This window comes from Chiloscyllium punctatum, chromosome 3 (genome assembly GCF_047496795.1).
Source record: "Chiloscyllium punctatum isolate Juve2018m chromosome 3, sChiPun1.3, whole genome shotgun sequence".
NCBI lineage: Eukaryota > Metazoa > Chordata > Chondrichthyes > Orectolobiformes > Hemiscylliidae > Chiloscyllium > Chiloscyllium punctatum.
This window is the reverse complement of record NC_092741.1, coordinates 86,140,581-86,159,367: the sequence shown is the minus strand read 5'-3', so window position 1 is coordinate 86,159,367 and position 18,787 is coordinate 86,140,581. Positions and strand designations below refer to the sequence as shown.

At 38.2% G+C, this 18,787-nt stretch overlaps 1 protein-coding gene across 42 annotated transcripts in view; it reads left to right on the top strand.

Moving 5' to 3' along the window:
• Positions 1-18,787, top strand: part of trdn (triadin) — a 446,963-nt gene that overhangs the window by 72,838 nt on the left and 355,338 nt on the right. For 39 of the 42 annotated variants that reach the window (XR_011954524.1, XR_011954519.1, XR_011954525.1 and 36 more), the window contains 3 exons: positions 2,080-2,133; positions 3,825-3,968; positions 17,033-17,062. Coding sequence is in view for 33 of the 42 variants with exons in the window: in XM_072555960.1 (XP_072412061.1) it covers positions 2,080-2,133; positions 3,825-3,968; positions 17,033-17,062 (228 nt within the window). In the remaining 9 variants the exon portion in view is untranslated. The remainder of the gene's footprint in view (positions 1-2,079; positions 2,134-3,824; positions 3,969-17,032; positions 17,063-18,787) is intronic. The other 3 variants (XM_072555970.1, XM_072555969.1, XM_072555968.1) reach the window with 2 other exon arrangements.

Here is an 18,787-nt window from a genome sequence, read left to right as displayed (position 1 = left end):
GTGCAGATGGTTTTTGTATATCTCATACTGACTTCACAGGCTTCCCAAAATCAATGGTCAGGTGATCACTGTCACCATTTTAGGACAGTAATTTTTTAAAAAAAATAACCTTACCGCATGGAAGTCTCAGCTATTAAAAATCAGATGATGGAAGTTGGGTATTGATAGTCCATTTTTGCCGCTATTATAACAAAAAAACAATTCTCAAATCAACATACAATAATACTTCTTGAGCAGTTATCTCGCCATTCATACGTACAAATGTTGGAATGCGCACTTTGCCAAATATGAAAGCGACAATTTTTGTGGAATACTTTGACACAAAATATTAACAGGTAATGCACCTTCAAACTCTAGCCGAATGATGCTCATGTGAATATTCACAGCCACCTCTAGGTAAACAATGCACTCATTTTAATCTTCCAATGCGTTTAGTACATAAAGCATTTTAGTTAGCTTTAATGTTGAAATGTAGAAAGTATAGAAATCCCCTGACAGAAAATCTAAGTATTATTTGCATTAATGTTCATTCTTACACTTGCAGCAGTAGTTTTTTTTCACTCATTTGAAATTTAATCCTGGCTAACTGGGTTTCTCGGGTCTCAGGAATTCAGGTAAATTAAGGGAGGCATGAACTGCAAGATCCAAGAGGTAGATGATGTTCTATTTATCTGCTTGATTAAAATCCCCTGCATTATCCATCATTTCTTAATCAGAAATTGTGCCTCCAACCCTTCTCATCAGTCCTCAGCCCTTCCGATTTCCAATGCGCGACCCTCACGATCCTCTCGCACAAACCATCCTGATTTACTCTCTGATGTCTCATTTTCGCTCTGACGCTGACCGAAATTCTCTCCTGACCTAGGACTCTATTCCCCCCATCGAGATTTCAATCTTCCCCTTTGACACCATTTCTGGTCAGACCACCCAAGCCTCCCCTCTTTCTGCTCCTTTCTGTAATTCATCACCAATAAAGTTGTCTGGCTACAGCTAGGAGTGAAGCCAGATGAGAAAAAAAATCAGGCTTTGCCAATATATTCAGCAGCTAATTGCACCCTGCCTGGACCAAGCAAACCACAAAAACTTCCATTCTCAATTATAATATAGGGCCATAGTCTCACATATTGTTTAGCTTATTTACATTCTTAGGAACGTGGCTATGGAGGGCAAGTTAACTCCCAAGTATTTGCGTTTTGCTTCCACTCTTGATTCATTTCACATATTGATATTTTTGAAAAAAAACGACAGCAATACATATTGAGAAAAGATATAAACAACAAGTGCTGGAGAAATTCAACAGGTCTGACAGGATCTGCAGTGAACGCATCAGAGTTAATGTTTTAAATCCAACTTTTTGGAACTGTTTCTCTCTCCACATATGCTGCCAGAGTTGTTGGCTGTCTCCAAAACTTTCTGTTTACATTTCAGATCTCCATCATCTACAGTACTTTGTCTTTAAAATAGGGAAAATGGATAACTTCTAGCTCTTTCCCAAAACTTTGGAGGAATAGACACCTTATGTAATGCTTCGATGTGGATCATAGTTTGCAAGACCATATGACAAATGACTATATATTTTATTTTAAATATTTTTATAGTTTTTCTCATCTAAAGTATGAATTTATTTGTCCTTTTTTTTTGTTATTTAACTTGTGTAAACTAGAAATATACAATGAACGTAATGTATACCAACATTCAACCTTAAATATTTCATTCAGTAGAATTTCTTTTTAACTGGGACAAGAAACCTGCAACATTATGATATCTATTAGTTTTTTTTTAGAGCAATTGTACCTTAGTTATCAGCATGCCCTGCAATGAACCCAATCCATATTACAGTGAGGCCTCCATGACTGATTAACTGAGTGGAATTGAATTTGAAAAGCTCATTATTATCCTGCCTCAGTTGAATGTTTTATCTGAAGTGTTTGTGTGCCCATATATTTGCTAGATTTTGCTAGCAGTGGCTGACACCTCAAGTATTATGTTAAGCAAACTAAACAATCTGTCTTGACTTTTCCTATGGTGTATGTCATTTTACCTTTCACTCTGCATCTTTAATGCATTTTTTCCGTGCAGGAAAGCATCAAGTTGATGTCAGCAAAGTAGTAAAGGAAGCAAAGATCCCTGGAGGCAAGGACTCATTTCATGTTGTTCATTAAAATCTTGGCATTGCCTTCAAGGAACTCTAACACTTAGACTTATGTCCCAAATCAAATTGATAAATTGTAATATATTTAGAAATAATTGTGGTATGCCATTAACCAAAAGATTCAATCAATGAATGTTTATATTCCTTGAAGGGAAGTTATATTTGTAGTGGATTGAACAGTGGATTATATGAATTTATACAGAGGATACTTTAACCTTGAAGGAGTAAAATCTTGTACTTTTCACCAGTTCAGCTTTATTAGCATTTTACTCTTTCACCTCTAAATTATTTACATGTTAAGTGTTTTCCATTTTGGTTAATTTTACATGGAGGAATATGATTAAGTAATCTTTCTCCCCCAAATACAATAGATTGTACATGGATCAAGAGATATAGGATTATTTTGTTCATTCCTATCATCCATTGATATTAGAAACTAACACTTACATGTTATTGATTTTTTTTAAAAAATGAACATTGCATGTTTTCTGAATGAGTGAGAAGCATGGCCCTGTTTTGCTGCTTTGTCCTTGCAGTGCCTTTGCTTGGTGGTAAGATGTGCACAGGCTTCACACAGTATGTCAAGAAAATACCTATTCTCAAGTATACCTGAGGAACAGTAACAGCCTTCATCCTACAACAATTCTTCTGTGCATATTCTATTGTGAACATTTCAAATTCAAAATACATAAGGATGGATTTTAATTTTAACCATTTGGTAAAGTATTTCACACACCATTATGGAACCTATCAGATGTTTATTCCACTGTAATCAATGAAATGCAATGCATAGAGTTCTAAAACATGTAGGCAATTCATTTCAGAGGTTAATCACCATGTGCTGAACATTTAAATTAACTCAGATTGTCTTCAATCATTGTGACTCCTTAAAATCACCAATCACAAATTGTGTGGTGTCATTTGTTATTTTTTCTTTTTCGTCTGCAGTGACCTTGAGAACTTCAGTTAAATCCATTCAATAAACACCCAGTCAGAACCAGCTATGGCTGAATTCTGTTCATTGTCCCAACTCACATGAGCTGCCAATTTTTTTCCTTTGTACCAATGTGTGTTCCTGAAAAAGTCAGTCCATTTTAAAAGGATTAGTAGAGAATTGTGGCACCTGGTTACAGAAATTGTATTTTGAGCCATGTTTACATCTGTTTGGACAAATGGTCACCTGCATAAGTAAAAGCTAGACCAGTGTCAGACAAGAAGTGTTCCAAGTTAAGAGTGTCTATCCTTAGCTACAGCTGGAACTTTTCTAGTTTTAAAGTGCTGCTGTCTTCTATTTCCTGCTGAAATTTTAAATAATTTTTGCAATTTAAAAAAATATTATGCTAGCTGATGACAGTAGTTTATTTTAGCAATTGAGTTTTATTTACAAATCAATTTCCTCTTCATAACTATCGCTAAATTCATAAGACTAGTATTCACACCTTATTTACCAGAATAATACTTTAGTATCTGATGCTTTTTACCTTGTACCATTGCATCCAGTAAACTAGTTCAAACATATTTCCCCAACATTGTTTTTTATGTACAAATTATATTGTACATAATAATATGCATACAATAAATAACTCATTCATCTCTGCAGGTCTTTGACTTCTTCCTTTTAATCACAATTATTTTCTTTAATTCTTACTGCTCTTTCCTTCTATGCATTTAGGAGGTTTTAAAGAATTAAGTTCAGACCCTAAGAAAGTCATAAATGAGGCTGTGGAAGATACCTCAGATTGGATCTATGGTTTTATATCTGTGCTAAGTGATATATTTACAACAACAGACTACCCTGATGACGAAATGGATGAAGGTATTCAGAACAAACACACATGTACAGTTGATATATTTTAAAGAAAACGTGTAAAAAAAACGATGGAGCACCATGTTCAACTTGCTTGAATTAACTAAAATTACTTTGTTCCCTTTTATAGTGTACTTTTTATTAAATTTAAAGTAAATGCAATACTTTTGTTTTCTAAGCATTTACAGTAAGAAATTTTTATTTTATGAACTTGGTAAGCTTCTACAACTGAAAATCCTCTGGTACTTTCTAACTTAAGCTATTTAAAAGGGAGGGCATTCTTCCAAATCTTAACAGTTCCATGTGATTATGTTTGGAACACAATAAAATTATCTTAAAATTAGCTATTTCTGTTTCGATTTTAAAAGTACACAAATTTCTGGTCCCTGCTGATATTAATCTCTGATTATTGGAAATTGCTCAGCATAATAGATGAGAGCTTGTTGGTTTACTCTTAAGATTGGCTGGTAAGACAATAAATCTCTCCTCTGAAATGAGTATGATGTGAAATTTATTTGAGCAGTCTCAACCAGTTCCCTGCGGGAATTGGTAAAGATTATGAAACTAATCGTGAGTGCCGCTCTGTGACATTAAACAAGCTCTCCCATTTAGAGGTGCTAGAGGAAAAGTTGATGTAAAAATGGAAATGTCATACTGATTGAGTCAGGGCATATACTTCTGAGGCTTAGGTTAAGGTATATTACAAACAAACAACAAAGAAAATTTACAGTCCAGGAATAGGCCCTTCGGCCCTCCAAGCCTGAGTTGATCCAAATCAACTGTTTAAACCTGTTGCCCAATTCCTAAGCATCTGTATCCCTCTGCTCCTCGCCTACTCATGCATCTGTCCAGTCACATTTTAAATGAATCTACCGTGCCTGCCTCTACCACCTCTGCTGGCAACATGTTCCAAACGCCCACCACCCTCTGTGTGAAGTACTTGCCGCGTGTATCCGCCTTAAACGTTCCACCTCTCACCTTGAAAGAGTGACCTCTCGTTATTGAATCCTTCACCCTGGGAAAAAGCTTGTGTCTATCCACTCTGTCTATACCCTTCATGATTTTGTAAACCTCAATCAGGTCCCCCCCCCTCAATCTCCTTTTTTCTAATGAAAATAAACCTAACCTCTTTTCATAGCTAGCACCTTCCATACCAAGGAACATCCTTGTAATTATTGTTGTAGCACAGTTGAGCATTTAGCCCATGTTACCACAAAGTACTTTGTATAAAAATTATGACAATTGTACCAATTTCTCCTCACTTTAAAGAAATAAACGTTCATTCATCTATGTGAGAGGGTGGGAAGAAAGCAGGTATAAATATGTAGAGATATGCAAAACATTTTGGGAGAATTCAACAAATTCAAGCTAGCAGGAAGTGGGAGGTGTAGGTTAGCTCAGTTGACTGGATGCCTGGTTTGTGGTGCAGAATAACATCAACAGCATGGATTCAGTTTCCTTACTGACTGAGTGGTTCCCTTTCTCAATATTTCCCTCACCTGAGGTATGGTGACTCTCAGGTTACACCACTACCAGTCATCTCTAACTAATTTCAGAGTAGCCCTATAGTCCAATAGGCGACTTTATCTTTACCTAGGATGAGACCTCTAGAGTTGGGAGTGTATATCATAAATTCAGACCCTTGTCCGTATTAGTTTTTCATTCATTCATTTATGTCAGGAAAATAATTTATGCAATCAGTGAGTAAGATTCTAAGCTTGTAGCATGTATTTCCCGATCAATTTCTAATTTATTCTGGCTTTCGGAGTTCTGGCTATAAATGGATTATTGAAATAAAGGGTAATGGCATTCCTGTCAAAAATAATCACAGGATAACCAAAAAAAATATTGTTAATGCTTTTTTGTTATCCAGGCATGGAAAGACAAATATATTTTAACATTACTTGGAATAAGCCACATAATTCATGTCAAATATATTTTCAAGAAATTATTTAACTCCCACTGCAAAAAAAATCACATTATAAGAACATAATGCTTCCATTACCTTTACATTATCTTAACAAAACATTACGAAAGGCACAGGAAGAATATCAGTTTCTAAATATTATTAAAATGTTTGAATGATTACTAAGATTATAATACCAAATGTATGATTCAAGTAACTTTGCTTTGTTCTCATTCATATTCTAAAGCATCCCCAAAGTTGCATTTTCTCACACTGACTCTTAGAACTTCAAAGCTGAAGAATTATATCCTTATGAAAGGAATGATTTTTTTCACGTGATTTTTGATTAAAATTCCATTGTGTCCTGTGAAGTTGCTTGTGAAATTAGTATTCTGCCTGTTGAATGCCTCTTCATTTTTCTAAATACATTTCTTTCAAAATTCAATTGCACGTGCGTCTTTGATTCCTAATATGTTTCAGTGGCACTGACTTTTTTATGATTAATGTTGAGTGTGTTTTGAATGTCTCCTCAGAAAAGTTGATATTGTTAATGAGATAGACAAGTTGCTAAAAGTGAAACAAAACTTTTAGTTGTCTGAACTTGCGATTATGAAATTGGAGGATGGATCTGTTTGGTTTTATCCATATAATATCTTTTGTTTCATATTCCTCAAATGTCAAATTTGCTCAATTGGCCACTCCTGCTGGTACTCAAATATATGGGAGGAGTAATACGGTTTAACCCAATCTAATTCTTGCTAATATGCATCCTTATTTACTAGCAGGGATCACTGCCAAACAACAAGAAAAATTAAATTTATGTAGAATTTAAACAAAGTAAATGTTCTAAGACTTCACAAGTGTAACCAGACAAAAAATAATACTGAGCTGAAGAAGATATCAGGATAAATTGCAACAAGCTTGAACAAAAAAAAACAGAATTAAGAGCTGTGTTAAAGGGAAGGGAGAACTTAGAGAAGTAGAATGGTTTAAGAAGGAAATTTTAAGGTTTAGGGTCAAGGTTTCTAAAGTCACAATCACCAATGGTGAACAATGGAAGCGAGGGATGCACAAGATGATTTGGAAGAATGGAGTTCATGCAGGATTGTAGGGCTGGCAGAGACACTGGGACAGTGCAGGTAAGAACATGGAAAAGGATTATGAATATGAATTTCAAAATCAAGGCTAAGGTGGGCAGAATACTGTAATTTTCTAGGCAATTTAGGATGGACTAGGAGGTCGGCATCTTCTCTCTGCTGTGCTATGTTGCCAGTAGTGGGAAGAATGGTGGTGGTACACATACCAGAAGGACATTGAACCATTTAAGTGGCCAATTAAGGGCTGCTTCCCATCTCTATTTGCATTTTCTCTGCATTTGAAGGCCTGCTGTCAGGTGAAGAGGTCATTCATTTTATAATTGAATAGTTTCCTGGAGGACTCTGAGGAGGCCATTTTTTTCTGTGAATTCCATACCTAAACAAAGGACCCTTGAAACTAATGGTTGCTCTTGCACTGATGGTTCTTCATTATTTCTGAAATTTGGGGCCAGGATACCTAGTTCTGATTTCCCCCAGTCTACCTCATTGGTTTTCAGGGCTGCCCTACCATTCTAATGCCCCTACCTAGAAATATATTCACATCAATACGCAGTGCTAGTGGTGGCACTGCTGAGTTGTTCACCATATGACAGATTGGCAGGTTTTGGGGAATGCCACTATCCCTAATTGAGCTCCCACTCTAGGTCTTGCTACTGACTGAAGTTCCCTCTTGTTTTCAGCCCAGCAATTCCTCCCCCTCTTGCTCCTCTTCCTGGTTCCCAGTGAATGTCTCCATTTTGGGCTTCACCTCTCTCAGACTCCACACCTCTAGGTAACCATTTTAAGGAGTGAATAAGAAATCCCTGCAATGACTGAGACTTTTATAGAAGGGTATTTGGGGACACTGTCCAACCAGTCTTAGGACTGGACAAGCAATTTTTTAGAAGCCCAATGACCAGTGCAATGCTTGCCTTTTTTGAGGAGAAGTTACTTCTTGTATCACTGCTGTACCTCTGTCTGAGCCATAGTGGAGGAGTTGACAGCCATTTCTTCAAGAGGTAATGATTGTTGCTTGGGATCTATCAATGCACTTTTGCAGTTGGAATGAAACTGAGGCTGCCCGGACTGTTGGAGGATGAAAGAGTCATGGCAGTTGCCAAGACCATGAGTACACCCTTGTAGGAAGCACCTACTGTGGTCATTGACCAGTTGGATGTTGAGTGAATCTGAGTGGATGGTTTCTGGGTATTTTGATGGTCAAGGCTCTGTAATCAAGAATGACCCGATGCTATAGCAGTTCAGCAATAGTCAAAAAAAAAACCGTTGTTCCTGCAAGACTGAATCTGTTGTGAAATTAATATACTATCCAGCTCTGCAAAGAAGCTGTTGGCAATCTATAAGATGCAATGTTTTGTTGCTGTTTGTGAGTTGTCACTAAATTCAGTAGCTGATTCAAGGATGGAGCCAGAATCAAAGATGTTCCAGGTGATGGTGACTTTGACGATTACTGCAGGGCATGGCACGTGTGCTGTGAAGTTTGAGGCCTTTTGCAGTGCACAAAGTTCAAAATCACACAACACCAGGTTATAGTCCAACATGTTTATTTGAGAATACTACTTTTCAGTGCGCTGGTCCTTCATCAGATAGATATGGATCAGGATCATACGATACAGAATTTAGAGCAAAAGGTCACAGTATCATGCAATTGAAATAATACATGATACAAATTAGTGGGCAGCATGGTGGCACAGTGGTTAGCACTGCTGCCTCACAGCGCCAGAGACCTGGGTTCAGTTCCCGCCTCTAGCGATTGACTGTATGGAGTTTGCACATTCTCCTCGTGTCTGTGTTGGGTTTCCTCTGGGTGCTCCGGTTTCCTCCCACAGTCCAAAGATGTGCAGGTTAGGTGAATTGGCCATGCTAAATTGCCCGTAGTGATACATGATGAGGGGAATAGGTCTGGGTGGGTTGTGCTTTGGCAGGTCAGTGTGGACTTGTTGGGCTGAAGGGCCTGTTTCCACACTGTAAGTAATCTAATCTAAATATTAGATTGATGTTAAGTCTTTCATCTTTGTGAAGGGGTTGCAGGTTTTGTATCCTTAATATGTAAATACCAGAAGTTCTTTTAAGTCACATTCTCAAGATAACTTAAGGTTTTATAAAAAATAGTGACATCGCAGTTCAGACAATGTATTAAAGATTAGATTAGATTCCCTACAGTGTGGAAACAGGCCCTTCAGTTCAACAAGTCCACACCGACCTTCCAAAGAGTAACCCAGCCAGACCCATTTCCCACTGACTAATGCACCTAACACTATGGGCAATTTAGCATCGCCAATTCACCTAACCTGCACATCTTTGGACTCTGGAGCACCCAGAGAAAACCCACGCAGACACAGGGAGAATGTCCAAACTCCACACAGACAGTCACCCAAGGCTGGTATTGAACCTGGGACCCTGGTGCTGTGAGGTAGCAGTGCTAATCACTGAGCCACCGTACTGCCCCAATGTGAGGTTAGAGTCTGTCTGCATCCCAATCTTGAGTCAGACTGATTCTATTTCCAAAGTAGGAATTTACAAAGTATTATATGGATTGACTGCCTGCAGGTTGTGTGCTTTTTGACCTAAAATAAAATGTATCTGCAAATGCACATTCACCCCATAGACTTATATATGTGTGTGCGCGCGTTCAGTGTGTGAGTGTGAGTGCGCATGAGAGAGTGTGTGTTTGTGTTTATGCGTGAGTGCGACAGTGTATAAGACTGTCAGGGGATGTGCATGGTTGAGAGTGTGGAGGGTGTATGTATCTGTGTCTAAGTGAGAGTGTGTGTATGAGACAGGGTCTGCCTGTGTTAAGGGTTTAGCCTTCATTGCCTTTCCATTGCTTTTCCTCGCCCATTTCTCCTATTGTTTAGGTTTCTGTCCTCCCTACAAAGACTGTACGTCTTTAATGCCACTGGGTCAAAAATGGTATGAAGGGTACCCCTATTGTCAGCTGCAGTCTTCTTTTGGGACATGTGCCTTCTCTGTTGTGCCTGGACTCATAATGTCAGGAGAGGTGATGACTCTATTGAGTGCTTGGTACCCACTTACCCCTCCTCCTGTTTAGTGCTAAGGGCGCCTTCTTTCCAAATGCTGAGTTCCCCTTATGGTCTGAAGTGATATCCTGGAGAAGCCATGAATATCTTTCTACTATATATCCATCTCCCTCAGCGAGTCAAAATGGGCAGTGTATTAAACACAAGCACTCCCAGAAAAATTTGAACTCTCCCTCTCTAACAAGATGCTTCAGGATTTTAGTTTGGCCTGATTTGGGTGCTGGATGGGATCTTGTCTTGTTTTCCTTCCAGTCTAACGAACATAATTAAAGCTGGGAATGACATTTTGATACCGACATGCTGACCAACAACAGTATTTTGGGCTGTGCCTGGCTCTGTTCCTGACTTAACTGAGGAGCTGGGTGCCCAAAACTTCAACTCAACATAACTATTAAAGGAGTTATCCACTGGGATTGGAGGTCAGGTCAGTAAAATTAGTTTAAAGGAAAAAGGCTCACGTATCCTTTGATTAGTTGCTGAGTTAATGTGTCTCAGGACTCCTCTCTCCATCTTTCCTAAATCTGAGAAATCATACAAAGAATTGGGCTCCTACTGGATATTCAATAACGGCTGAAATAAGAATTAAAACTAGTTGAGAAATGGTCCACAGCAAGAATATAGAAGTAGAAATTTGTTTCAAGCAGTAACACAAAACAATTATCACATCAGCCATCCATGAAACAGTCCACCTGATATTCATTTCCATGTAGGAGGAGGGTATGCCCCATTACACCATATTTTTGTAATGCATCCTTTGAAAAAAATGTCTGCTTTTTCCCATTGCCCTATTGGCTGCTGCTATGGATGATTGCAAATTATTGTTATTGAGCAATTTGATTGGTTGGCTAGAGCATGATTGTAATTTGCAGTGGAGCAGAATTCCTAGCACATCATTGAATATATAAAAGTGTGCCATAACACTATGAAATGCACTAACAACACAAGATTATAGACTGCAAATTGCAACAGTGGGCCTTGAGCTGGTTGAAGCAATCAGTGAAACAGTTTATTGCTGTTCTGTTGCAGGAGGAAGTCTGAACCTTCCTGTGCTGTGGCCATAACAGCAAGAGAATTAGTGGGATTTTAGACACACCAGAAATTACTTGAAAATGTCATTATGATCAGGAGAAGATGTATGAATTGACCCTCCCTCTTTTTTAACCCTATCAGTTGCCCACAGTAATTTTTGTTCATTCCTTTTAACATTTAACTATATTGTACTTCAATGAAATAACATTTAATTGTTTTGAACGTGAAGGAGCCTATTATAATTTCTTGAATAAAAGGAAGAGGACTTTAATTGCTTATGAACCTTGCAAAAGATTAAAATGTGACATTAAACATAGAGTCATGGAATCATAGATATGTACAGCATGGAAACAGACCCTTCGGTTCAACCCGTCCATGCCGACCAGATATCCCAACCCAATCTAGTCCCACCTGCCAGCACCCGGCCCATATCCCTCCAAACCCTTCCTGTTCATATACCCATCCAAATGCCTCTTAAATGTTGCAATTGTACCAGCCTCCACCACATCCTCTGGCAGCTCATTCCATACACGCACCACCCTCTGCGTGAAAAGGTTGCCCCTCAGGTCTCTTTTATATCTTTCCCCTCTCACCCTAAACCTATGCCCTCTAGTTCTGGACTCCCCGACCCCAGGGAAAAGGCTTTGTTTATTTATCCTATCCATGCCCCTCATAATTTTGTAAACCTCTATATGGTCACCCCTCAGCCTCCGACGCTCCAGGGAAAACAGCCCAGCCTGTTCAGCCTCTCCCTGGCAACATCCTTGTAAATCTTTTCTGAACCCTTTCAAGTTTCACAACATCTTTCGGATAGGAAGGAGACCAGAATTGCGTGCAATAATCCAACAGTGGCCGAACCAATGTCCTGTATAGCCGCAACACGACCTCCCAACTCCTGTACTCAGTACTCTGACCAATAAAGGAAAGCATACCAAACGCCTTCTTCACTATCCTATCTACCTGCGACTCCACTTTCAAGGAGCTATGAACCTGCACTCCAAGGTCTCTTTGTTCAGCAACACTCCCTAGGACCTTACCATTAAGTGCATAAGTCCTGCTAAGATTTGCTTTCCCAAAATGCAGCACCTCCCATTTATCTGAATTAAATTCCATCGCCACTTCTCAGCCCATTGGCCTATCTGGTCCAGATCCTGTTGTAATCTGAGGTAACCCTCTTCGCTGTCCACTGCACCTCCAATCTTGGTGTCATCTGCAAACTTACTAACTGTACCTCTTATGCTTGCATCCAAATCCTTTATGTAAATGATGAAAAGTAGAGGGCCCAGCACCGATCCTTGTGGCACTCCACTGGTCACAGGCCTCCAGTCTGAAAAACAATCCTCCACCACCACTCTCTGTCTTCTACCTTTGAGCCAGTTCTGTATCCAAATGGCTAGTTCTCCCTGTATTCCATGAGATCTAACCTTGCTAATCAGTCTCCCATGGGGAACCTTGTCAAACACCTTACTGAAGTCCATATAGATCACATCTAGTGCTCTGCCCTCATCAATCTTCTTTGTTACTTCATCAAAAAACTCAATCAAGTTTGTGAGACATGACTTCCCACGCACAAAGCCATGTTGACTATCACTAATCAGTCCTTGCCTTTCCAAATATATGCACATCCTGTCCCTCAGGATTCCCTCCAACAACTTGCCCACCACTGAGGTCAGGCTCACTGGTCTATTGTTCTCTGGCTTGTCTTTACCACCCTTCTTAAACAGTGGCACCACGTTTGCCAACCTCCAGTCTTCCGGCACCTCACCTGTGACTATCGATGATACAAGTATCTCAGCAAGAGGCCCAGCAATCACTTCTCTAGCTTCCCACAGAGTTCTCGGGTACACGTGATCAGGTCCTGGGGACTTATCCAATTTTAATAATTTCAAGACATCCAGCACTTCCTCCTCTGTAATCTGAACATTTTGCAGGATGTCACTATCTATTTTCCTACAGTCTATATCTTCCATATCCCTTTCCACAGTAAATACTGATACAAAATATTCATTTAGTATGTCCCCCATTTTCTGTGGCTCCACACAAAGGCTGATCTTTGAGGGGCCCTATTCTCTCCCTAGTTACCCTTTTGTCCTTAATATATTTGTAAAAACCCTTTGGATTCTCCTTAATTCTATTTGCCAAAGCTATTTTGCCCTCCTGTTTTGCCCTCCTGATTTCCCTCTTAAGTGTATTCCTACTTTCTTTATACTCCTCTAAGGATTCACTCGATCTATCCAGTCTATACCTGACATATGCTTCCTTCTTTTTCTTAACCAAACCCTCAATTTCCTTAGTCATCCAGCATTCCCTATAGTTACCAGCCTTCCCTTTCACCCTGACAGGAATATATTTTCTCTGGATTCTTGTTATCTCATTTCTGAAGGCTTCCCATTTTCCATACATCCCTTTACCTGCGAACATCTGCCTCCAATCAGCTTTCAAAAGTACTTGCCTAATACCGTCAAAATTGGCCTTTCTCCAATTTAGAACTTCAACTTTTAGATCTGGTCTACCCTTTTCCATCACTATTTTAAAATGAATAGAATTATGGTCGGTGGCCCCAAAGTGCTCCCCCACTGACACCTCAGTCACCTGCCCTGCCTTGTTTCCAAAGAGTAGATCCAGTTTTGCATCTTCTCTAGTAGGTACATCCACATACTGAATCAGAAAATTGTGTTGTACACACTTAAGAAATTCCTCTCCATCTAAACCTTTAACACTATGGCAGTCCCAGTCTATGTTTGGAAAGTTAAAAGCCCCTACCATAACTACCCTATTATTCTTACAGATAGCTGAGATCTCCTTACAAGTTTGTTTCTCAATTTCCCTCTGACTATTGGGGGGTCTATAATACATTCCCAGTGAGGTGATCATTCCTTTCTTATTTCTCAGTTCCACCCAAATAACTTCCCTGGATGTATTTCTGGGAATATCCTCCCTCAGCAAAGCTGTAAAAATGTCACTCCCCCTCCTCTCTTGCCTCCCTTTCTATCCTTCCTATAGCATTTGTATCCTGGAACACTAAGCTGCCAGTCCTGCCCATCCCTGAACCATGTTTCCGTAATTGCTATGATATCCCAGTCCCATGTTCCTAACCATGCCCTGAGTACATCTGCCTTCCCTGTTAGGCCCCTTGCATAGACACATTTAAAGTTTAAAAATGTATTTAAAAAGTGATGTACAATGTGCAGTCAGCTTAAAGTCTTTGGAGACTTTGATTAATTCGATTTATCTTGAGGCCATGATTGTTTAATTAATAATTTGCGTGCTCTGCCATCAGAAATTTTGTAGGTATCTTTAAGTTCTCAGGAAATTGATCCTTTTCTGACTTAATTTTTACTTGGCATTTTCCTGTCAGATATTAAAAGAAAAGAAAAACAAGCAGAGATAGAGCTTGTTATCTCTGAGCAAGTCATCCAATGAATCAATCATTTTTCTCTGTTTTTCCTATTGCCTGAAAAATGGTTCATTTGTATATACCAACGTCTAGCCTCACTGTTTGCAGTCCCCCCTCCAATATTCTGCAGGCAGCTCCCATCTCAATCTGTGAAGCTTCCAAAAATGTAGAAATCAAATAGGAGATACAATCAGAATGACTGGTGTCAGCCATTGTGATGACATACTAATTTCAGTTGTGATTGTGTCTTTTTTATTGATGGTTTCATGAACTAGCTCAAATTGTGGTTAAATGATTACTGAAACCATTTAGATCAGCGTCCTTATCTAAAAAAAACAATTTTATTCAATGAGAGGTCCAAAATGATAAAGGTTGAAAATCGACATATCTCTCGAAATCATTCCTATTCATGTATCCACCTAGATGCCTTTTGAATGTTGTAATTGTACTAGCCTCCACCACTTTCTCTGGTAGTTCATTCCATACACATACCACCATCTTTAGGATATCTGGTTGGTGTGGATGAGTTGGACCGAAGGGTCTCTTTCCAAGCTGTTCATCTCTGTGACTCCATGATCATAACAATGCACTTGTACTGCTCTCATTACAAACTATCAAATTCTCAGTTTAAGATCATTAAATTGTAGTTAGACAGCATTCTCAAATCATTAAGGTAAGGTACATTGGTGCTGTTTAGCTGTTGTTGACCTGCAGGTACTTCATTTGGAGGAAGGAGAACCCATAGTATAGTACAAGCTGCACCTCACATCAAAATGTAAGACAAAAAAATCTCTATGTATATATAAGCACAAAGAGTGCCCATATGGGACTGCGACTGTTTCAGACATCAACTTTGATCTTAGGCAAGTTGCACACTGTGGAAACAAACTAAATTGCATGTTTTAATGAATGCTGATGAGATTATACACACAGGTAAAATCACAATCAAATCAGTCATGTTCTCAACTTAGGTAGTTCCTAATTAGAAATATTACCCTCAGAGATTTCGGTATTATTTTTAAACCTTAACATAACACACCTACTTTTGGTCACTATATGAAGTGGCTCTGTCGTACAATTGAATATTACTTTGTCTGAAATCTGATTTAAACCAGATTTTTCCTGAGCTGTAGGCTGACTATTTTGCATAACATGATTGGGAAAGGAGCTCTCTAGTCTCTGATTCAGGGTGACTTCATCTTGTTTTCTCAGTACTTTTCCACTATGTATCCATGGTAACGCTCCTCACTTAACTATCCTAAAATTACACATTTGGAGCATATCGACACAACCCAGTTCTGAAGAAAGACAGTTCATCTTTCAGGTGCCAGCTTTCTTATCTTTCTCAGGTTGCTTATGCTTATGCTCTACTCCCTCTCTGTAACTCTAATTTAACTTATAACACTCTTTTTTATTCAGATAAGGCTATTAACAAGTTGTATTACATGCTACTGCACTCCCCACTAACCTCTCATTGTATGGGAGTGCAGACAGGAACGTCAGCTCCCCTTACATTCATTTTGCTTTTGAGGCACATTCAAGAATTCACAATAGCAGTTTCTATGGAATGGCATGAACAATTGAGATATTGCCTTACAATGTAGTTATACTTCACCTGGTGTGAAGTCCAGATGTTGTAATTCTACCAACTAAAGCTGATATCACACTTTGCATCTTCAGAATGCTGGGAAGTTGGTCAGAATGAGACATACAAGTTATACTGCTGCTTTTATTTAATTAGGCGTAAGAAACTGCTCCAATTTAATGTGAAAGACATAGCCTGATAGCTATAATAGTACATGCTTGGTTGTAGTTCTAACATATGGTTTATGCATGTATTGGAATTATAGAACATTTCTATGCAGGTCCTGCAACAGGAGTAGCATCCCTAAATCTGGGCCAAGAATACTGATTTGAGTCCGATACAGAGCTTATTGGCAATGGAAGGAGTATTCTGAATGTGGTCAGACATGTTTTGCATCAATCTGTACACCCTTTCAATATGCGTGATATAGGATGCTGTGACTCGGGGCAGCCATTGTGTAGCTGGGAATGGCAAACCACTGCAGTATTTTCCTCATATGGGCTAATCCAAAATAAGTCTATTGCCCAAGCTTTGCAGATGATAACTGAAGAAAAGACAGAACATTTCCAAGCACATTTCTTTAGCACAAAGCCTTTCTGTTTTCTGTTTTCAATACAAATTTGTTCTTAAACATTGAGCAAAACAAAATTCATATTCCTTTTTCAAACTGTGCAAAAATTTAATACCATAACAAATAATTGAATTCTTGTTGATGTGAAATAATCTAAAGTGCACATGATGCATTATGATTTTTTCAATTACTTTGATTTATTCTTTTCTCAGGAGACTGAGCTATGAACTGTATTTGTGTTGCATGCTTTCTGTAGAAGTTGTGTAAAGTGTAAAAAAAAAATCAGTTCTGGCTTGGAATCATAATCTTTGTTTCAAGGCAATTGCTAACATTTAACTTTTTATTTTAATCAGATGATAATTGATATGTGTTTCCATACTTTAATATAGCCTGTGTCCATTGACATCAGATGACTACTGTATCTCATTTTGTGTTTCTTTTCTGATTTAGCTGAAATTGAACCTCACTCAAAAAAGAAAGGTGGGTGATATGCCGAATAAAACTGTTTATGTGCACACATGTCACAATTACAAGGTGTGAAGAAAAAATTAAAACAAATTGCCTCATCTTGCCATATAAAATTAAAACTTTTGTCCATACAGCTGGCTTTCGAGAAAGAATAACAGAACACTGATTATATGATATGTGGTCTTTATGGTACACTTAAGGCTTAAATGTCTTTTGTTGGCAATAATTACTTTAAAAAAGGCTAATGCGTAATTGTACAGCATATATAAACCTCGATATGTGAAACTACACAATCCAAATGTACTGCTCTCAAACACATGGATAGTACAAAAGCTCAGTACAATGAGAATTTCCAAGCTATCATTATTTATATTCAAAACTGGTACTGTACAGATTTCCTAATGCATTGTACATTGAAACTGAAAATGAATAAAACTGTTGCACAACAGGAAGGTGGTGATATTAGTAATCTAATGATCGAGAGCATGGAGCAGTTTTGTGGCTTAGCTGGTGAGAAATATGACAATTAAGACAGATTCAGTCTGGAATAATCCATTGTGTGTAAAGAAAATTGACATTTTTTTACACAGTTATATCAATTGAGGCCATTTTGATGGGAAAATGTTAAAGTATTTTGATCCTGTGTTTGATCTATGTTGGATGTCATTTTATCCCAGCAGGGCATTGATCTCCATTGTACATTATTCATTGGCTCACTATTACATTAGCAGCAACATCATAATGGAATCTGTTCCAGATATGTTTTTAAATCTTATGATACTATTGATAAGTATTGTTTATATCTAAATATTATGTAGTTCAGAAAAGTTAAATAAATTATTTCAAACACATTTGAAAAAAAGTAAACTAAAATACATTATTTTGCATTTCAGAACAAAAATGCCTTTAATAGCTACATATTGGCTGACATTCAAAATAGTAGTAATGTCAAAAATGTTTCAGGAAAGAAGAAAGCTCTCAACAGAAGTAGTCATTGCTGCAGGGAATAAATGTGAATTGAGTTCAGTATTGTGTTATGAAACCATCCTCGTGGAATAAAAATCCCTATTTTCTGCATTGGGATAAGTTATATTGCGTGTGATTTTGATGGCAATGACAAATCCTTACTTTAGGATGTAAGTGAATGATGTCGCTACTTGGACAGGGATAAGTGATGGTGGCTGAACTAAGAAATCAATATTGTCAGGTCAGTCAATTATTTTATGGTAGGTGTGCAATTAAGACAAACCATACACACTACTGACCCTGTTAGAAGGGTAACATTGGTGAGGCAAGAAAACAACTTGCAAAGTCACTTCCATTTTGGTACACCTTTGGATAAATATCAGAAATTTACTTTTTTTGTTGGAGCCAGGTAGACAGTTACTTACAATCATAAGAATGCAAGAAATAGAAGTATGAGTAGGTCACATGGCCAATTAGACGTGTTCCATTCTTCAACATGCACATGGTGAATTTGGGTATCAGCTCCATTTATCTGCCTATTCCTTTGATCCTTTGATTGTTTGAAAATAAAAGCTTTCATTTGCATCCAATGATGTAGTACTCATAACCCTGTAAACTAGAGAATTCCAAAGATTAACATGACTGATTGAAGTAATTTCCTTCATTACTGCATTTGAAACTCTCCAGAAACATTGCCTCTGTAATTACTCCATGAAATCCATTCAGAATCTCTCAAAGAGATTGACTTTCATTTGTCTAAACCTCAGACAC